The sequence below is a fragment of the Acartia tonsa genome, chromosome 1, assembly GCF_053477335.1.
Source record: "Acartia tonsa isolate MP-2025a chromosome 1, ASM5347733v1, whole genome shotgun sequence".
NCBI lineage: Eukaryota > Metazoa > Arthropoda > Copepoda > Calanoida > Acartiidae > Acartia > Acartia tonsa.
This window is the reverse complement of record NC_137260.1, coordinates 25754823-25774572: the sequence shown is the minus strand read 5'-3', so window position 1 is coordinate 25774572 and position 19750 is coordinate 25754823. Positions and strand designations below refer to the sequence as shown.

General features: G+C 35.7%; 1 protein-coding gene across 5 annotated transcripts; it reads right to left on the bottom strand.

Annotated features, from left to right (window-relative positions):
* Positions 1–434: 434 nt before the first annotated feature.
* Positions 435–16394, bottom strand: LOC145315984 (uncharacterized). 5 transcript variants are annotated; one of them, XM_080156253.1, is made up of 6 exons: positions 16290–16394; positions 14071–14383; positions 13830–13963; positions 3423–3485; positions 1772–1911; positions 435–1239 (listed from the first exon to the last, which is right to left on the bottom strand). In XM_080156253.1, exons 4-6 carry the CDS (start codon positions 3472–3474, stop codon positions 979–981), a joined length of 453 nt encoding a protein of 150 aa, XP_080012379.1. In that variant the 5' UTR covers positions 3475–3485; positions 13830–13963; positions 14071–14383; positions 16290–16394; the 3' UTR covers positions 435–978. The 5 variants fall into 5 exon arrangements, 4 of the variants coding, with proteins under 4 accessions (XP_080012379.1, XP_080012387.1, XP_080012371.1 ...); XM_080156261.1 differs by having other exon boundaries at positions 13830–13920; XM_080156245.1 differs by having other exon boundaries at positions 13830–14383; positions 16313–16327.
* Between the last annotated feature and the right edge of the window lie 3356 nt (positions 16395–19750).

Here is a 19750-nt window from a genome sequence, read left to right as displayed (position 1 = left end):
ATTGAGTTCTCAATTTTAGGGAAGCATTACATAGGGCCTAGTCAGTTTTTAGTCAATTTTATTTTTATTTTGAAGTCTTGGAATGATTTATTTTCTATCATTCGTATGCATAGCCTCTAGAATTATATGCTTATATAGGACGCAGCCGATAGCAACTTAAATCTCCTAAACGACTATAGAAGTCTCTAAAAATACTTGAATTAGTTATGGTAAGGTTTTAAAATACTGTAACTTTGCATTGGACCTATCAAGTAAAAATCCCCCTAAAATTTTTGAGTCAGCCTCACCTAAACTTTATCAGATAAAGCCTCTAGAGGCTAAGGCCAATGCAATCAGCATGATAAATGTTTGTAAAAAGTATTTTAAAAATTACCAATTTAAAATTATAAATGCATAACATACATACTAATTATAAGAACAGAAAAGAATAAAAATTTGTTGACTTTATAATCACAATTAATATAATTGTACTTTATTTTTAACGAAATAATAAAATTATTTACAAAACAATAATATACAATACCATAAAATTATAATAATATATAACAATATATTTCTTAAAGCTGTAATGAATAATACTTGAAAAAAACTGATATAAAAATGTTATTGTGGTAAACTATTGCATTAAAAGTTCTTTGGGATAATGGAAAGAAAACGAAGTAGCGGGTTTCGTCGTATTTTCACAGTAGCTTTTGATAGGTTATATTATGTTAAATTAGGTTATGAAAATGTTAATGATTGCCCTCAGGGTTAAGAAATTGGCCCCGCATGGCTAGAAAATTGGCCCCGCAGGGCTAGAGCCCCCTTAAAGGCTAGAAATAGGAAAAGAGCTACTGTGAAACCCGCTACTTCCTTTACTTTCCGTGATCCGTTCTTTGCATTTAGTTATGGTCAAAATTAAACGGCAAAATAATTATAAAGATAATTAGTGAAGCAGAATAAGTGTAAATTTGTAGGTACATGGAGTTATAATTCAAATTATAAGGCACAATCAAAGAAAACTTGTTTGCATTCTTTTTCCACATTACTATTACTATTATCATTATTCTGGAAACCGGTTTGTGTGCCACCATTATTTCCGCCACTCCCGCCAAATGAGGTGAAACTGGATGAAAAAAATCCGCCAGAATTGTTGGCGGTCATTTCTGGCTGCAAACTGCCACGCCGGCTGCTGAAAGAGAAGGGAAGAAGGTGGGAGGAATGTTCCACAGAGATGGAATGAGATTTCTTTCTCATGGCCTAAAACATAATATGTTAAATTTCCTTTCTATACAGGTTTGGGTTTCTCTATGATAATGGTTTTTTTTAGGTTTAAATATGTATATTTTTTCTCCTTTTCTTCAAATCCTCCATCATTTTTCAAGTAGGGCTGCCATTGAAGTAAAAACTGCAAGGAGTACAAGAGGTGGATGGGAAAGGGTGATTGCCCCCTCCCCCCCCCCAAAAAAAAAAATCCATCAAGAAAAATTTATAATGCCTTTGTTTTTAAAAATGATGTACATTTATTCACATTTTACATCAAAAATTTGGGAATTGCCCCCAAAAAGAATTTAGGGTTTTTTTAACCCCCCCCCCCCCATGTAAATTTTACCCCAGGAGTAAAATTTTTGGTGGGGGGATTAACAATCGTCAAATTCAGTTTTGCAACTGAAAAACCCCGCAACCGATATTGTGAGTTTTTACACCGCAAAATTAAAAAGGTCCTTATAAAAAATTATCTACAAAATATAGAATTGTATTGCAGTTGATAAGCACAATGCGATTGTTTCACCTGTCCTTCTAGCGCTAAATCCTGATGGCCTGTAGTGCCAGTAAATGTTCTGGATAATAAGCTGTGGCACCAAGAGCTACCAGATCCTTCTGTGCTGGACATCAAACTGGAGGTTAGGCTGCTCATACTTGACTGAGAACCTGCAAAACAATATCAATATACACATGAAAATAAGAATCTATAGTATTATTGAGAAGAAATAAAACTTATTTATATCCATCTTATTTTACATTTATGTCGATTTAAGAAATATTTCTTAAATTATTACATTATTTTTAAAAATCCATTAATTAAATCATAGTTAAAGCACAGCAAGTTTATTTGCGTCATTAACTGTATAAATAATGCAAAAAAGTAAACAGCTTTTTAATTGAGTTGTTATAGGTTTTTTTCTAAGCATATTTTAGTAATTTAATGGTAACATAATTATTATAATAATATTCAGGGCAACTTAATTGCAAAATAACATATATTTTGTATCTTGAATAAGTCCTGTAGAATTGGATAAATAAAAAAATAAATTTTTAAGTTTGAGATTATTTTATTTAGGATTGACACATCTCTGAATCACTGCAAAAATAAAGAAATAAATTTAGACTTCAACTTTAAAACATTTCTTAAGCTTAAGTCTCATATTTGCTTACGTCTCTGAAATGACAAGACTCTTATGACATCAACAAGTAATCCTATTAAACCAAGGGATGAAGATGACATTGAAATGTATAATATACTGATCCCAAAAGTTTAATAAACACGTTCTCTTATTCGTTAGCTTAAAATTTTTGAAATTTTCATTGGGTTGTAAAAACTAGATGTATTTTCACTAATTATTTTAGTCTACATATACTTAATTTTAATAAGGGGTATAAATAAATTTGTCTTATCCCTTAAGATCCCTGAATAAATTCTACAACAATGCATTTTTTTAGCTAAATAATAATTTAGGGATCTAAAGGGATATAAGACAATGACCGATACATTGATGTAAATCCCAAATCAAACAATCAAATTTCAATATAAATTTCTAAAGTTGTTAAGCCAACGAATAGGAAAACGTTGTTGTAAAACTTAGGGGAATAGGGTAATAAACAGCCCAATGTACTAGAAAATGGTTTATGGATTATCACACTTTATTTTTCTATATTGCCTAACAGTTTTAGCTTATTTAAAAAAAAATTTCTGCGTTTTCTTCTCTGAATTCTTAATGTTATCCTGCAAGTTTTTGATTTTTTTTTACAGAAAAGAGACTTAGGCGAAACATGCTATGCTGCTTTTAGAGTTTTAATATTATTTAATGTTAAAAAAAAAAAAAACGATTGGTGAGAAGGGGTTAATACTCTTTCCCTGGTGGTTAAAAGAGGTAACAATTAAGAAATTGTCAAAATTAGCCTGTTTTCCCCTAGGAGAAATATAAGCTAATCCCTACCCTCTCACTATAGGTAATTTCTTACTGCCAATTTAATGTATAAATCATATGCATTTATTGTATGTTCAAAAATTCAATAAGTTTATTTCAGTTTGTTTTCCTCAATAACTTTGCAATTTAATTATAAAATATCATATAAATTACTATTCCTATATTTAATGGAATCAATTAAAACAAAGTACTCCTCAAAGTTGATAAAAGTGGATATTCTGAAATGAAACTCACCTGTGATATCAGAATCTATTCCTCCAAAGCTGAGAGCATCAATCCTGTTCATTCTCAAACTGACTTTGAAATATATTTTGTGTCAAGATATCTTAAGTGTCAGCCAAGTTTCGCTACTAGGCGTTTTTGATAAATATATACTTGATTTAAACACAAGTATCCTTTGAGTCAAAACTTTTTTGTCCATTTGGTTCTTAAATACTCTGACTGTTAACTAATGCTAAGAAAGTATACACACGCCTAAATGGAGGTGTTAACAGTTGAAGAGTCTGAATTCAACTGCACAGATTTTCCGAATCATGTGATGCATATCAATTATGTTCTGGCTAGTTCTACACAATATTCTCAAGAAAACTTATATAAGCAAAAACTTTGAATAACAAAAAATGTCTGTGTGGCAAAACTGTAAGTAAGGAAAATATGTTTATAAATATAAAAAATAAATGAAATAGTAAAGCTCGTTTAATCAACTAATATTCAATCCTAAATAATTTCCAGTTATAAAGTATCCAAATACATATAATATAAATTGGATTTGTATGTATACTAGTATATCCCACAAAAATGACGCAAGCGGCCATGGGAAAATTAACTAGTTTAAAAAAGATGAGAACTGCACAGTGGGACAAAGCAAACCTAAATGATGTGTTTATTTGCTGCTCTAATTATAATTAAAACCAATACTGACGATTAAAGTAAGTAAACAATAAATCAAGTTTCTGGTTAAAATTTTAAACCTTTTATATTTTTGAGGTTTAATATACATTGTAAAATTAGGATGCAATTGAAATACATGAACTTTTGGGTCAAAATAGAAAAAACAAAAACCTTAAACAAGATTAGTTTTCATGAAAGCTGATGCCTTTTTGACAGACCGACAAACATTTTAGAGATTATTGTTTTAGATGACTCAAGGGCCAAAAAAGACGAAAAATAATTAAAGATTTTGAATTGGTGGAAGAAGTAAAATATACATCATTTTTGAAGTGTTGTCATAGAACAAATTGAATTAAATTATCCTGATTCTAAATTAGATTTAGCACACAAGGAAATGCAAGATTCCATATTAAAAAAAGACAGAAAATTTTGAATTCTTTTAAATGCATTGTGTTTGGAATCGACTATAAATTAAATCAAAGATTTTATTGGTAACGAAAGATAAAATACATCTTATGAATGCTTAAGTGCACTCTAAAGACCTACAATACATGGTCACTCTATGTATACAGTATCCTCTAATTGCACATTTATTTAAATTATCTTGACGGCTAAAGTTTGCGGCTTACTAGCGGTTGTAAAGTCCCGATTTTTATTTTTACATAAAAACTGTTTAATATGAAAACAAGAAATGTTACTGTGATTACTCTATATCATGTAACTCTAAAAACTACCCTTTTCCAAAGAAAACTACACGTACTACTAAAAAGAACACATTTGCATAGTGATACAAAAGTCACAAAATTTTCCTTGATTTGACATTTGTTTGCAAGTTATTCTTAGAAATCCTTTTTTAACAAGAAAATTATGTTAAATCATAATACAAGATTTTATATTTTAATGAATTTAATTAAGTTATAGAATAAGGGGAACTCTGATAAGCAAATAAAAGATGAAATAATCTTCTCCGTATTAACATTGTCTTAACCTCTTTTCGAGGAAGCTTTGTGTTTATCAAGTTCGAAATTAAATTCCTTATCATTAAACCAAAATCAAAGCGCAAATGTCGTCTTTTAGGGCTTTCCTTTCATAATGTGGCGCGGCATAGAGTGTTTGTTTATTTTGGATGCGCACGTTCTTTACTTTTGAATGAGATATGAGAGTGTGAAGATTTCGGAGAACAAAATTGGGCCTATCATTGGTCTCATTGAGTGTGAACGACCCTAGTATATCAGGGATTTGAAACCATAAGAGCTTCAGGTAGAATTTGTTAATTTGATTAAGAAGTATGGTGTATAGGACGATTATATGTAGTTTTAAAAAGGCTTTAGCCAGCTAAGCATGAAACTTAATTATGATTAATATATGTTTTAGTAATTTTTATGTGCCTTATTGTTGCATTTAACAATGATTTATTAAACCAAATAATTTTCCTTTAAAGCCAAAGTTTCCAAAGATTCTTTAACCATAAGAAAAGAAAAAGATTTTTTTTAGTGCTCAAAGTTTTAAGATAACGAATAATATTTTATTCTGTTTATTAATTGATCTTGTAATTTCAGGTCTTTGAAATAATTTCATCAATAAATCTATATTCAAACCTGCTGTTGAAACTTGATGGTTCCTGGTATTGGGGGTTTGTATGTTCGCCAACTGATCTCGTGAACTTCCCGCTAATTCGGAAGTCAAGCTCAACCAAAGTGTCATGGTTGAGACAATTTCAAAGTATCTGATGAATAGGCGTTAGCATTCATCAAGAGATCAATAGCATCCAGTGAATTATTGATGCAATAAACTGTGACAATTTTTCTGTGAAAAAGTACCTAGTGAATCAATATGCCACTAACCAAAAAGCAGAAAATTGAGCGAGCTATCGCTATTGGCAGTGAAAGGCTAGAAGTTTTTGATGAACAGTTAAAAGTGTTTTATGACAATCTAAAAGCCTGCCAAAGTTTTAGTTCATGTGAAAATGTGAATGTAAAATCAATTCGTGACATTTTTAGTGAGGTCAAGGACCAATCTGACCTAATAAAAAGTCTAAAACCTGCCGTGGAGACTAGTGAGCTGCGCGAGTTCAAGCGTGATTTGGATGAAGCTAGTGAGCAGAAAACTGTTGCAGATAAAGTTTATGCGTCGTTGGAGCAGTGTACAAAAATTCTGTACTGGCTTGACAATGATTCAGATGACGCGAGGTCAAGCACTGTCGCCAGGAACCTTGACGTCATTGAGAAGGTGAAGATGGACATGGGAGTGCTTAAAATTTCCGTGGAGTTGCGCCAAGAAGTACGTGATATGTACCGAAGGCTTAGAGAGATGGAACGTCGTTCATCTAATCTGGATGAGAGTGGGACACCTGCCATGCTCTCCAGAAGTATGTCTGCTGTGGATATTCAGAGTTCCAACCCGCAGTATGGGCGCTGGGACAACAGTTTGTTGCCGTCGTTCGACGGTACTGACACGGATTACCCAAACTTTAAACAGGTCTTTAAAGATCTATGTTCTGGTTATGGATTTGCTGACCAGAGGTTAAGTCTGATGTTGTGTATGGAGAAGGTGATAACCAACCCGGAACTACGCAAGCAAGTGTCAGCGATTAGAGATCACAATGAACAATGGGCGTTTCTTGACCAGATGTTTTTATCAAACACTCGCCGGTTCATGAGGATTTTAACTAAGTTGAACAAGATGAAACCTGTGGATAAACCTGTGGACGTGGTTAGCGCAATTGCTACCTTCAAGAGCATGATGCAGGAGGTAGAAGCCATCGTTGGTTCTGCAGCTAAGGATTACAACCACCTAACTCTCATTCATATTTTTAAAGACAAGTGCCCTGAAAATTTGAGAGACAAAATTATGATGGAGCTAGGTAGCATGAACCAACCAAACATCCCGAAGATTGTTGAACTGCTGGAGAGGACCAGGGGTGCCATGTTGGCCGGTGATATGTCATATGACAGTGGCGCCGGCAAGAGAAATCGTGACAGAGCTGCCGCCGCGCAAGTATCTGGCCGCAGCGACAATAAGAATGGAAAGGCTGGGAAGGACAAGGCTTCCAAGTGGAACAGTGCATGTCCTGTGGAGAGCTGCAAGGAGAAGCACCCGATTTTCCGTTGCCTCACGTTCAAGAAGATGGATGTGGTTGACCGAAAGAAAGTTGTCCAGCAGAAGAAGTTATGTGAACTCTGTTTGTGCGACGGCCATACTGCTGACAAGTGTAATAAATCTGATAAGCTTGGTGTTTGTGGTACCAATAATTGCGACAGATACCATTCCAGGTTACTCCATGAGGCTAGTGCTGGTGTGAATACAGTCTACAAGTCAAGTTCTGCACCCAGCCCCTGTACCTTCTTACTTCAGTTAGTTCCTGTTGTAGCACCTGGCGGCGGCACCTGCCACGCCACGGTAATGTTTGACTCCGGGGCAAATTTGCCACTTGTGTCTGAGAAGTTATCCAACAAGTTGAAGCTGAAATCTACTGGCAGATATACAACTATTTCTGTAGCTGATGGCAGTGAGTCTTCCTGCCGCAACGTGGTGTTTTATCTGAAGGATAGGGACGGCAATCTGAGGGAGTTTGAGGCAGCTGTCATGCCTACCCTTGGCGGGGCCAACGAGATGCGCTCGGTCCACCCCGAAACTGCCGCCGAGATATTTAAAATGCCGCCAGAAAGGTTTACATATATTAGTGGAGGCTTAGATATCATCATTGGAAATACACATCCTGACGTGTTTCCTTCAACCTACCAGAAAGTGGGCCGGTCTATGTTGTGGCGAACCATTTTTGGTAGTGGTTTTATCTGTACGAGTGCTGATGGTGGAGCTGGAGATCAAAAGTCGGCTTATAAGGCTGTCAGTGTCAGTGGAGGCACTTTGCCAGACTTTCTGACGTCTGAATCGTTTGGCATACAGCCGCAGGCACTTTGTCCAGGATGTACTGCTTGTCAAGAGTGCAAGGCTATGGCCGACGGCACTACCTGGGACCAGCGTGAGAGGCAGAGGATAATTGAGGCAGGTTTAACACTAGACTTGCAGTCCAACAAGTGGACAGGTCAATATGCTTATATTGAAGATCCTCACACTTTACCTTACAATGAGAGTTTAGCCCGCAAAATTGCTGAAAAGGATCGTGCCAGGATGGTCAAGGAAGGTACCTATGGAATGTATGTGGAGGTATTCAACGACGCCATAAGAAGAGGCGTTTTCCAAAAAGCCACGCCTGAAGAACTGCAGTATGAAGGACCTAAGTCTTGTTCATCAATAGTGGTTGCTTTCAAGGAGGATTCAAGTTCCACACCCATGCGATTGTGTGCAAATAGTTCTCTGACGTTCAAGGGTACCAGTTTTAATAACATAATGCTGGGAGGCCCGCCGCCAATGCAGAAGATATTTTATCATTTGATGCTTTTCCGCGGTTACAAGGTTGGTATAACCGCGGATATCTCCAAGTTTTATAACTCCATCCTGGCCACAGAGTTCGACAGCCAGATGAAGAGAGTTTTATTTTCCCCGACGCCAGATGGTCCACTTGAAATTTACCTGACCAAAGTTGTAAATTTCGGCGAGTTAGCTGCGGGAAATTTGGCAGTTACAGCCCTGAAGTTGACGTCCCGCCTGTTCGGCGGAAAGAGTGAAGCAGAAGTCAAGGAGATGTATGGAGAGGGACAAATAAACGGTAGTGAAATTGTTGCCAAACCTGAATTATGGAAGGAGCCACAAATACCTACCTACCCTGATGAGGAGTTCAAGTTACCTCAGATTCCAGTTGCAGTCAAGCTTGAGAAGCACAGCTTCATAGATGACGTTATTTCGGGAGCAGGATCGAAGCCAGAAGCCAAGGAGATGATGAAAGAGGCCGACAGGATTATCGGCAAAGGTAGTTTTTCCTTCAAACAAGTCATTTATTCTGGAGATGATTGCCAGCCTACCAAGGTTCTCGGGCTGATATGGAAGCCAGCCACCGATGTGTTGTCCATCGCCACAAGAGTCAACCAAGATGGTAAAGTCAAGGGAAGGAAGGTGAAAGAGGATGCTGATTTGTACAACCTCCAGGACGCCTTGGACGAGAATCTGACGAAGAAGATGGTCCACAGGTTCGCCGCCCAAACCTTCGACCCGATCGGGCTTTGCAGCCCTATTCTGTTGAGAATTAAACTTGTCCTGCGGAAGACATGTTTGCTGAATTTGGGCTGGCAAGATTTCATTCCAAAAAGTCTACGGGATGAACTTGTTCAGTCGCTGGAGGACAGAGCTGAGGTCGCTAAATTGGAGTTTGACCGTTGTGTGGTCCCGGATGAACCAACTGGCCTTCCATCCTTGATGATGTTTTCGGATGGGTCATCAGAGGCTTATGCATCTAATGCATATTTGAGGTGGCCAACTAGACAAGGATTTGAAACGTTTCTGCTAGCCACTAAGTCAAGAGTTGCGCCGGTCAAGTGTGAGTCAATTCCACGCCTTGAGTTGATGGGGTGCCAGATGTCCACAAGGTTGGCAAAGTCCGTCAGAGATGCCCTGCCCTTTGATATTATCAGAGTGATGTATTTTACTGATTCATCGTGTGTTTTATCACAAATAGTTTCCAACAGTGCTATGTTGAACACATTTAATTCTCATCGTATTGGAGAAATTCAATCTGCGACCAACAAGGATGACTGGAGGTGGGTCCCAGGGACGCAAAACGTTGCAGATTTGGGCACCAGAAGCACCTGCAAAGTATCAGATTTGGGACCAGGTTCCAGGTACAGATTGGGCCCAGAATGGTTGCGCCAGGATGAAAGTGCGTGGCCGGTGAAAACTGCCGAAGAAGTCAAGCAGGTTTTACCCCCAGAGGAGTTGAATACCAAAATGGTTAAGTTATGTTCAATGAAAGTTGCCGGAGAAGCCGCTGAAGATGTCTTTAGGTTTAAGCACAGGAGATCATTTGGACAGGCCAAACGTATTATGGCAGCTGTCCTGCAAGTTGCGAACACCTGGTTGAAGAAGCTAAAGAGCAGACAAGAAGGTAAGGCTACAGCCGCTGGTAGTCATGTAGCAGCCGCAGATTCTGTGTACAAGCCGTCTTTGTACAATTTTATGGCGGCGGCGGAACTTTTCATTGTGTCACGAAGCCAAGAGGATGAGTGGATAAATGACGCTAAAGGCAATTATGCGTCATTAAATCCATTAGTGCATGAAATATCATTGACCTGGCCTGTCGTTGGTCCAGGTGGAAAGTATGTGACCAGGGAGATGAGGATTCTTAAGATGGTTGGTCGTGGACAGCCAGTCATTGACGCCATTACTGGTGGCCGTAAAATGATATTTGAAGACATGCCAGGTTTAATAATTTTGGAGCCTGGTAATTGGTTAGCTGCTGTTTTTATGAGAGAAGCACATGTTGAGCTTCACTCTGGTGTCCGTGGAACTTTAGCTGAGAGCCGCCGTTGGTGCTGGATTGTGAAGGCAAGGAGGTTGGCCATCATGGAAGTGAAGAAATGTTGGCCCTGCAGTGTTGAGAGGGCTAAGGAATGTCGTGCTACCATGAAGGAGGTGTTACCTGACAAGTTGGTCCCGAGCAGGCCTTTTGAAGCTGTGCAAGTCGACCTGATGGGTCCGCTGGTTACGAGGAGAGCTGCCGCCAAAACGAGGAGTCAGACAGCAACGAAGAAGGTGTGGGTGTTCGTGGTGGTCTGCAGATTCTCAGGGGCGTTGTGGTTAGATGCCTTGGAAAAGTATGATACCAGCAGTATCCTGTTGTCCCTGCGCAAGTTGGAAGCTGTTCATTGTCTGCCGAAGATCATAGTAAGCGACATGGGCACACAATTATCCGGTGCTCGCAAGGTTTTAGAGCAGAAGTTGGGCAGCCAGGTAGAGTTTTCTTGGTCTCAGATCCCGGCCCGAGCCCACCATTATATTGGGCAGGCTGAGAAAATGGTGGGATTAACCAAGAGATTGCTGTCCAAGAAGTTGGTGAATAGTTCTGTTAATTTCAACGAGCTCCTGGTGCTGTTGGCGGAGGTCAGCAAAATTATGAATAGCAGACCACTGACGATTGAAGCTGCAAACGACGTGGAGAATTGGCGGCTGATTACCCCTGGCCAGCTGCTGGGAAATGTTGACCGCCAGCCGTTGTGCAATGTGGCGATGAAACCGGAGGACCAAATTTCCTCCAGGTTGAAGTTGTTGGAAGATTTATCTGCCCAGTTTTGGACTGCCTACCGCCAGGAGATCCTACCGAAGATATTACGGATGTCCAAGTGGAAGGATGAGATGGCGGAGCCACTAGCTGACGGAGATATAGTTCTGGTTACGAGTACCAATCCACTGATGAGATGTTTGAGGATGGGCCGAGTGACGAGAATTGAGGATGGAAGAAAGACTGCAAGAGTCTTGTTCAGACTGACAGATAAATCTCCCCTAGAAGAACATGCTGTATCAGTCAGGCAGTTGTTAAAAATTATGATTAATAATTGATTCTTATTTTATGGAAATTGAATTTTTTTTTAGTAAAAAGCCACATTTTTCATATGCCTATTTTTATGCCTAAAATAAGAATCAAATGAAATGCGATTAAATATTCTTCTATTTCATATGCTCAAATTTAATTTTATTGAGTTTAATTTCTTTTCAAAAGTACAATTCATGTTAAAACTTACCTGAAAAGTTTAACAAAAAGGAATAAATGTGTCGAGGTTGCGTGATTCGATATTTATTCTAAGAAAAAAAATCAAGTATTTTTTAGCAGATTTTTTTAAAATTATATATGAATTTCAATCAAGTAAAACAATTTTATTTAGATCAAGGAATGATTGAAAATTCATATTTAAAGTTTTTTTTTACAAAGAAAAATTGGTATTTTTTTTTCATAATTTCAATGAAAATTCTAACGAAGATATTATTATTTGCTATTCTTTAAGTATTAAAAAGTTTTATTGTTGATTAAGATATTACAGTTCTTATTCATTAGGTTTGAAAAACTTTCTGCCCAAGGATTTTGAAAAATTTTTTCTTACTACTCTTTTTGATGCTTAACAAATTTAGTTTTAAGTACCTATAAATCTTAATTTTCTTGTCTAAGATTTATTTCGTTTTATTTTTACATTATTTGTTTACATTTACATTTCAACCTGATTTCGTAGGTACTTATTGATTTATTAATAATGATTTATTGCCTATTGATTATGAAATGATTATTATTTAGTATAGTTGTTATATTTACAACATCATGATTAATAGGATTATCTATTTTAGGATTGTGTATGTGATCTTGTGATTGTCATGTGCATGGAATGTTGTATGGTACAAACCAATCCCCATCCTTCTATCCTAAAATGTGAGGTATTATGAGTCCTAGTGAGGAGTATAATATTGTGTATGCATTTCACGGGGTTTCATTTAGTTAGGAGCAAAATTGTCACGTTTTCGGGATGTGGCCATTCTCATGTGATTATGGTGAGTTGAGTTTAGTGAGAAATGTTGCTAGTGCTCAGCGCGAAAAAAACCTTGAATCTCGTTAAGGAAGTTAATTTGACTTTCAAACGGGGGGTGTGTCTTAACCTCTTTTCGAGGAAGCTTTGTGTTTATCAAGTTCGAAATTAAATTCCTTATCATTAAACCAAAATCAAAGCGCAAATGTCGTCTTTTAGGGCTTTCCTTTCATAATGTGGCGCGGCATAGAGTGTTTGTTTATTTTGGATGCGCACGTTCTTTACTTTTGAATGAGATATGAGAGTGTGAAGATTTCGGAGAACAAAATTGGGCCTATCATTGGTCTCATTGAGTGTGAACGACCCTAGTATATCAGGGATTTGAAACCATAAGAGCTTCAGGTAGAATTTGTTAATTTGATTAAGAAGTATGGTGTATAGGACGATTATATGTAGTTTTAAAAAGGCTTTAGCCAGCTAAGCATGAAACTTAATTATGATTAATATATGTTTTAGTAATTTTTATGTGCCTTATTGTTGCATTTAACAATGATTTATTAAACCAAATAATTTTCCTTTAAAGCCAAAGTTTCCAAAGATTCTTTAACCATAAGAAAAGAAAAAGATTTTTTTTAGTGCTCAAAGTTTTAAGATAACGAATAATATTTTATTCTGTTTATTAATTGATCTTGTAATTTCAGGTCTTTGAAATAATTTCATCAATAAATCTATATTCAAACCTGCTGTTGAAACTTGATGGTTCCTGGTATTGGGGGTTTGTATGTTCGCCAACTGATCTCGTGAACTTCCCGCTAATTCGGAAGTCAAGCTCAACCAAAGTGTCATGGTTGAGACAAACATAGAAAGAAAATATGTCATAGTAGTACCTAACAAACAAGATGGAGAGAAAGCTTGTTAATTCCTGTTTACCTATCCCTACATCCCTGGTAATAAAAAAGCAGTTTGTTTTGAAATCTTACTACTTTTGGTATTTTCCTTAGGGTATAAATTAAAAGTAAAAAAGGTTACCATCAGAGGCGTGCAGAAGGGGGGTGTATCCATACTCCTACACCAAAAATAGTTCGCAATTTTCAGGTAACTTATTTTTAGTACTGGGGATTTATTGGCTATTTAGGGTGGTGGTGGGACAAGCTTCCCCCAATGAAAGAGTATAGATAAAGAAAAAAAATCCATCCACCCCCCAAAAAGGGTAATCCTCGACAACCCTCCCCTATCCCCTCCTGTTAAGGGCCCTAAAGGCCAAGGGGCGAAGCCATTGGTTAAAACAAATAAAAAGAAAAAATAAAAGAAATAAAGTAATAAAGTATGACAAAAATATAATCCTAGCCTGTGTACTAGTGCAGTGGTGAAGAGGTTGAGTGAGGATAAGTAGGTAAACCCACGTTGTTCAGTAATGTTGTTCTCCGGTAAGAGTACAGCTAAGCAATGATGACACAACTCAATAATCAGAGTAAGCACAGACTTGGGGATAAGGAATTTCAGGGACTAGTATATACTAGTAGCTACTAGTATATACCAGTATTTTACAAACACAAAAAGAATTAATTAGGTTATCATGTTCGGCTTACCTGGTTTAATAGGTAGATATCAAAATTACAATTACAGAAAAATAAAATGTAATGAAATTCGAAATTCAAGGGTCTTCATACTGCCAGTTCAAAAGGCGGTCTGGCTGCTGATTAGTTGGCTTGGATGCGGTTTCTTGAAAAAATGCGGCTTGGCTGAGAATTATTGTTTACGTGACAGCTTCAGGTTTTCTTTGCAAATTTAAGCCGTTAAGTTACTGTTTGGTGGCTTCGATTGGAGATTTTTTGTTGTTGTTGTAATGCTTAGCAGGTTGACGTTGGCAGCTAAAAGAGATTTTGAGAGTCCTCTAAAATTCTAAAAATAAAATTAAATATTAAAATGTTAGAGAAAAAAAACATTAAGATAAAAGATGAGCACTTTCTTAGTTACAAGAAAACTAATAAATTGTAAGAAAACTTATTATTACGACCAATGAAACAGCAATGAAGTTTGACAACAGTACTAAACTAACACGCAGGAAAAGGATGATCTTTTCAAGGAATAAAATCAAAGTGGCCGCTCCCCTAGCATCAAGGAGAGGGCGGGGTAGGTAAAAAAAAGCCAATAAAACAATTATATATCATTAACAAAGCTTGAAAAGTACAGTCAATTAAGAGCTGTATCATTAATCAGAGATCTTTTTGTTCAGACAAAAAAATACTACTTAATATTCAGGGCGACCACTCCAAAACCAAAAAAATATAGTATTTTTATAGTATATTTTTTTTATCCATATAGTATATGTAGTATATTTTTTTTCACTCATATAGTATGATATAGTATCTGACTTTGAATTATTTAGTAATACATAGTACATACTAATGTTGGGCCGGATATCCGGTGTGGCCGAATATCCGGCCGGATATCCGGCCATTTTTAATATCCGGCCGGATACCGGATATTGTAACTATCCGGCCGGATATCCGGCTCTATAATTGTTTATACTTTACACCAAAAATCTCTGCTTTTTTAAATCTTAAATGGCTTTAATTTTCTTATTATTGAAGCTAGAAGAACATTTTTTCTGAAAAAGTTTAACTGAAGAAATTTTTTTTTTTACTACTTTAATATCTGGTAATTTGGCGGGTTATCCGGCCGTATATCCGGTAATTTGGCCGGATAACCGGATATTTGCCGGATATCCGGCATTTGAAATCAGCCGGTTATCCGGTATCCGGCCCAACCCTAATACATACATCATTCAATTGAATCCATTAAATTATATTATTGTTTGTGATTGTGATTTAAATATCAGTTATTTTTCATCATAGAATTAACTTAAGGTGGATTGAAAAGTTTTGCCACTTTCACTTACTCCATGATTATTAGGCTAGGTATTAATATGAGACTATAGGTTATTTGGGATAAAAGTTTACTTTTGGGTAGTATTTCATGTATTTGATAGGTCTCCAGGTTCAGGTGCTGCAGGCTAGCTGGTTTCTGAACAAGTAATTTGAAGAGTTAGAGGTCAACATATAAAGCAGAATATGCATCTTTTTGGATGTTTTTAACATTAATGAAGAAAAAATTAAAATCGACCTCCAAGTTCTGGTCATGCAGGCCTCGAGGTCTACTCTGGACAGGTAAAATTCAAATTTCTTGTTTGAAGAGTTAGAGGTAAAATTTTAAACAAAGTATGCATCTATTTAAATATTTTTTTTTTTACATAATTGAAGAAAAAATGACATTTAGCCTCCAGGTTCAGGTGCTGCAGAGTCTTAGGTGGACTCTGGACAGGGACTTCTTACTTGAACAGTTAATGGTATATTTTTTTTTAAAATGAGCTTATATTTGGATGTTATTTATATATTTGAAGGAAAAAAATTTGGCCTCCAGGTTTATGTGCTGCAGGTGATTATTAGGCTAGATAGGGTTAGGTTAGATAAGATAAAGGTCATTGGCTGCCCCGCAGGGCTAGAGCCCCCCGCAGAGACTAGAAATAGGAGAAACCCTAATGTGAAAATAAGACAAAACGCACCTTAAGAGGCGTTGTCGCAAAACTGACAATATTCGTTTTTGTTATATAAATGTAATATTATATAGTATATATAGTAAATTTTGGTCAAATAAAGGTTATATTATATAGTATATATAGTAAATTTTGGTCAAATAAAGGTTATATTATATAGTATATATAGTAAATTTTTGTCATATAGTATCCAAATTCATCCTATATAGTATTTATAGTATGCAGTGGTCGCCCTGAATATTATAGAATCACCTAGAAGGGTATTTAATTTCCACCTTCATCACTCTTTATTATGTGAAGAGGAAAAAGTCATGTGATATGTTTATTGCGCTTAGAACCAGCTGACAGTTCGTACCTCTAAATAAAATGTATTTATTAGATTTACCTTTCATAAAATCATATCAAGGCGTATAAAATCAACAATGTTTCTTATAATACAAAGGTAGTATACAAGAAAATAATCAATAGTTTTGTTATTGAACTATAAATCTTAGTTTCACAGAGCAAATTTTTTGAAAGTGCATGCATAAATTCGCTAACACTCTTACATAAAAAGCCTGTTGGTACAATTTTGAATGTTTTTAGTTATTACGCGGCTTGGGCTAAAATTCGAACCCATCGCCTCCCCAAAGACAAGCGGATGTTTTCCGCTACAGCCTGGCCATACTGGACGACGTATCATTTGTGCAGAAAAATCTAGCTAAGATCTGATAAGAAGCTGGTTTCAATATTACAACTTCAAATATTCCCAGACAGCAATCCTTACGTTTCGGGGGAGAGAAAGAACACTTGCCGATAAATTTATCTTCCTTTAAGTAAACACTCACATCAGTTTTAGGGTAATGTTCTGCAGTAGTTTAATAATGTTGACAGGGGTTAATAGAATCATCTCTCCTCCCAGTTATTCTAATTCTAACTATGGCCAAAGGGGGGGACTTATTTCACAGCCTTAAACAATCTTTAGGGGCACGGCAATTCAATAAAAGGGGGCTGGAAATCGAACTATAGAGGGTTTTTAAAAAAGAAAAAAGTTTTTAGAGGGGGGGGGAGTGTTAATTTTTTTGTGGATGACTTCTCTTTGGAGTGTTGTTAACCCAACTTTTAAATAATTGTAATCCTTTCCAGCGGTGTTTCGGAGCCGGAGCCGGGAGCAGCAACATTTTTGGTGGAGCCGGAGCCGTCTTTTTCGTTAAATACGGCTCCGGCTCCAGATTAGCTAAAAATGATTTTTAAAAGTAATATTATAATTTGGCAACGGTCTATTTCCATATAATAAACTGAAAAACTATTGTTACTTAACAAATAGACACACATCCTTCTACTTTTATATAGCTATAATCAAATAAAAGCAAAATATTTTATATTATCTATTTTATTTTATCAAATTCAATAATGAACAAAAATTGATATATTAATTTTAAGGTAGGAGCCGGAGCTGCATCAAAATTAAACGGCTCCGACACGCTGCTTTCCAGGACCTTTGCAAAACTTCACTGTATTAGGTTCAGCGGGTATGAAGATACTTTTTTAAACAGACACTGATATTTTGATGCTTTAAAGCAAGTATTAAGGTTTACGATCGAACATTTATTTATTCACTTTTTTTTCTTTTTTCTCCTAAGTTTATCAAATGACTAAAAAATGGATAAATCTTCCCTGAAAGCATATTTTCAATCTCCTATTACTACACGCTTAACATTATCAAAAAACTTTATAATATGGCTATTTTCCAGGGAAGAAGGGAATATTGGACTGTAAATTATATGACGTCTCGTATGTTTTATAAAAACTTTGGGAACTTAAACAAATCTTAATTTGTTGGTTTAAACTGGCAATGTTCAAACTTTGCAACCAATGCAACATGTTGACGGACACCAGAAAGGAAGGTGACAACCTTTACAAATATTGGGAGCTATTCAACTCAAGTCAAAATTTTACACACACACGAAATTCGCATTAAAAGAGCCATGAGGTCTATAACCTAAATTCTTCTAAATGAGTGTAAACCAGTATGGGTGCGATTCCATGTTCACCAAAGATTGACAGCATTGTCATAAACATTTATAAAGCTGAAAAGTCATCAAAACTGCGACTCAAATTGGCCTTAATCTATTTTTAGATATATCAAAATTAAAATAAATATTCAAGTAACTATTACATAGTAAATGTGACGCTTTTGTAATTTTAATGAATAATCTCCATAATATTATTTTTCAATTTTAAGATTTAAATGAAAAGAGGGCCTGATCAAGGAAAATGAGGATTACTATAAAAACTTGAAAAGTTTACAAAGAATTAGGTAGTAAATGTCAGGTAGGAAGGAGATATTAGACTATTAATTAAACTGGTCCCAAAGATTTGTAAATATGGTCTCTCATTCGTTGGCTTCAATTTTTTATGTCTTGATTGGGTGTCCACCAATAATTTTACGATTCAGAAGAGGTGATCGGGGTGTACAACAAATCACTGTTCATTGTCTTATACCTTAAGACCACTGAGTAAATTTTAAAGTTAGAGGAAAAGTTTTGGGCAGAAATTGGGACGCCTTTTTTTCTATTTCAAATTTCGTCATAATTTTTGGTATTTCTGTCCCCATCCTGCTGCTTAATATTTTGACGCAAAGAAAATTCCACTAGCCCTGTTTTAAGTTAGGAAAATTCCAAATTTTAATCATGTGTGCAAGTCCTCACAGAATCAGCGATTAGGAAAGAGTAACTTTTTAAATTATAAAATTGTAATTCGGAAATCTAATGTACTTCAAATAATGTGGGTTTTATTACAACAAGTAAAATACAAATTATCTTTTATTGTAATTTTTAATGCATACATAAATCCCTAATCCCTGAAACTTGCCCAGTTATTATTAAACAGATTAATAATAGATGAAAAACGAGTATGAACGCAATCAAAAATTTTATTTAAATCTCTGATTAATTTTTACTACTCCGTTTAATAATGTTCTCAAAAAAGGTGTTCTAATGACACCCATTAAATTCAAATTTGGAGGAAAAAATTAAATAATTTGTTCACAAATTACCTATGTATTTTCAGTTTAATAGAATATCATTTTTACGCCATTGGCTTTTTAAAAATTACCCAAAGTTACAATTAAAATACGTAACAAATACTGATTATTGGACATCTTACGTTGCATACATAAATACAGACAGAGTGAGGATAGCTAAGATTTATATAAAAAAAGCTTAAAATACTTTTATAACAGTATACTTGAAATATTCTTATAATCTAAATTAAGTTTAATTTGAATGACCCATAGAATATACTTATATATTTTCCTCAATGTTTATTAATAACACAATACAAACTTGATTTCTTAAATTGGCATAGAGTGGCTTCAATTATCTTAGGATGTTTTCTAAAATCATATGAAATGTCAAGAACAGCTTAAAACATAATCTTACAAATATTTAGTATGGTTAAAAGTTAAGAAGGTTTTAGTCGGTTTTAGTGAAAATAAAATAAAAACTATTGATGTGTTATGAATTAATCGAAGGGTCAGAAGTCGCGCGACTGAAGCTGATAACGATGGAAGTGACTGCAGCTGCATAAAATTTGCGTATTCGGCTGATGGTGTTAGTGGCTTATGTTGGCTGCGATTGATGATGGCTGTGACTGACTTGCCCAGTAGATGATTTATATTAGATTTCATAAGCTACCAAGAAACTAATGGAAATTCATTTTTGGCATTTTCC

Coding starts and splice junctions, on each gene's coding strand:
- LOC145315984 (XM_080156253.1), bottom strand. CDS start 3,474: ATGAACAGGATTGATGCTCTCAGCTTTGGAGGAATAGATTCTGATATC. Junction 1,912..3,422: donor AATAGATTCTGATATCACAG/GTGAGTTTCATT, acceptor ATTGTTTTGCAG/GTTCTCAGTCAAGTATGAGC. Junction 1,240..1,771: donor ATTTAGCGCTAGAAGGACAG/GTGAAACAATCG, acceptor ATTATGTTTTAG/GCCATGAGAAAGAAATCTCA.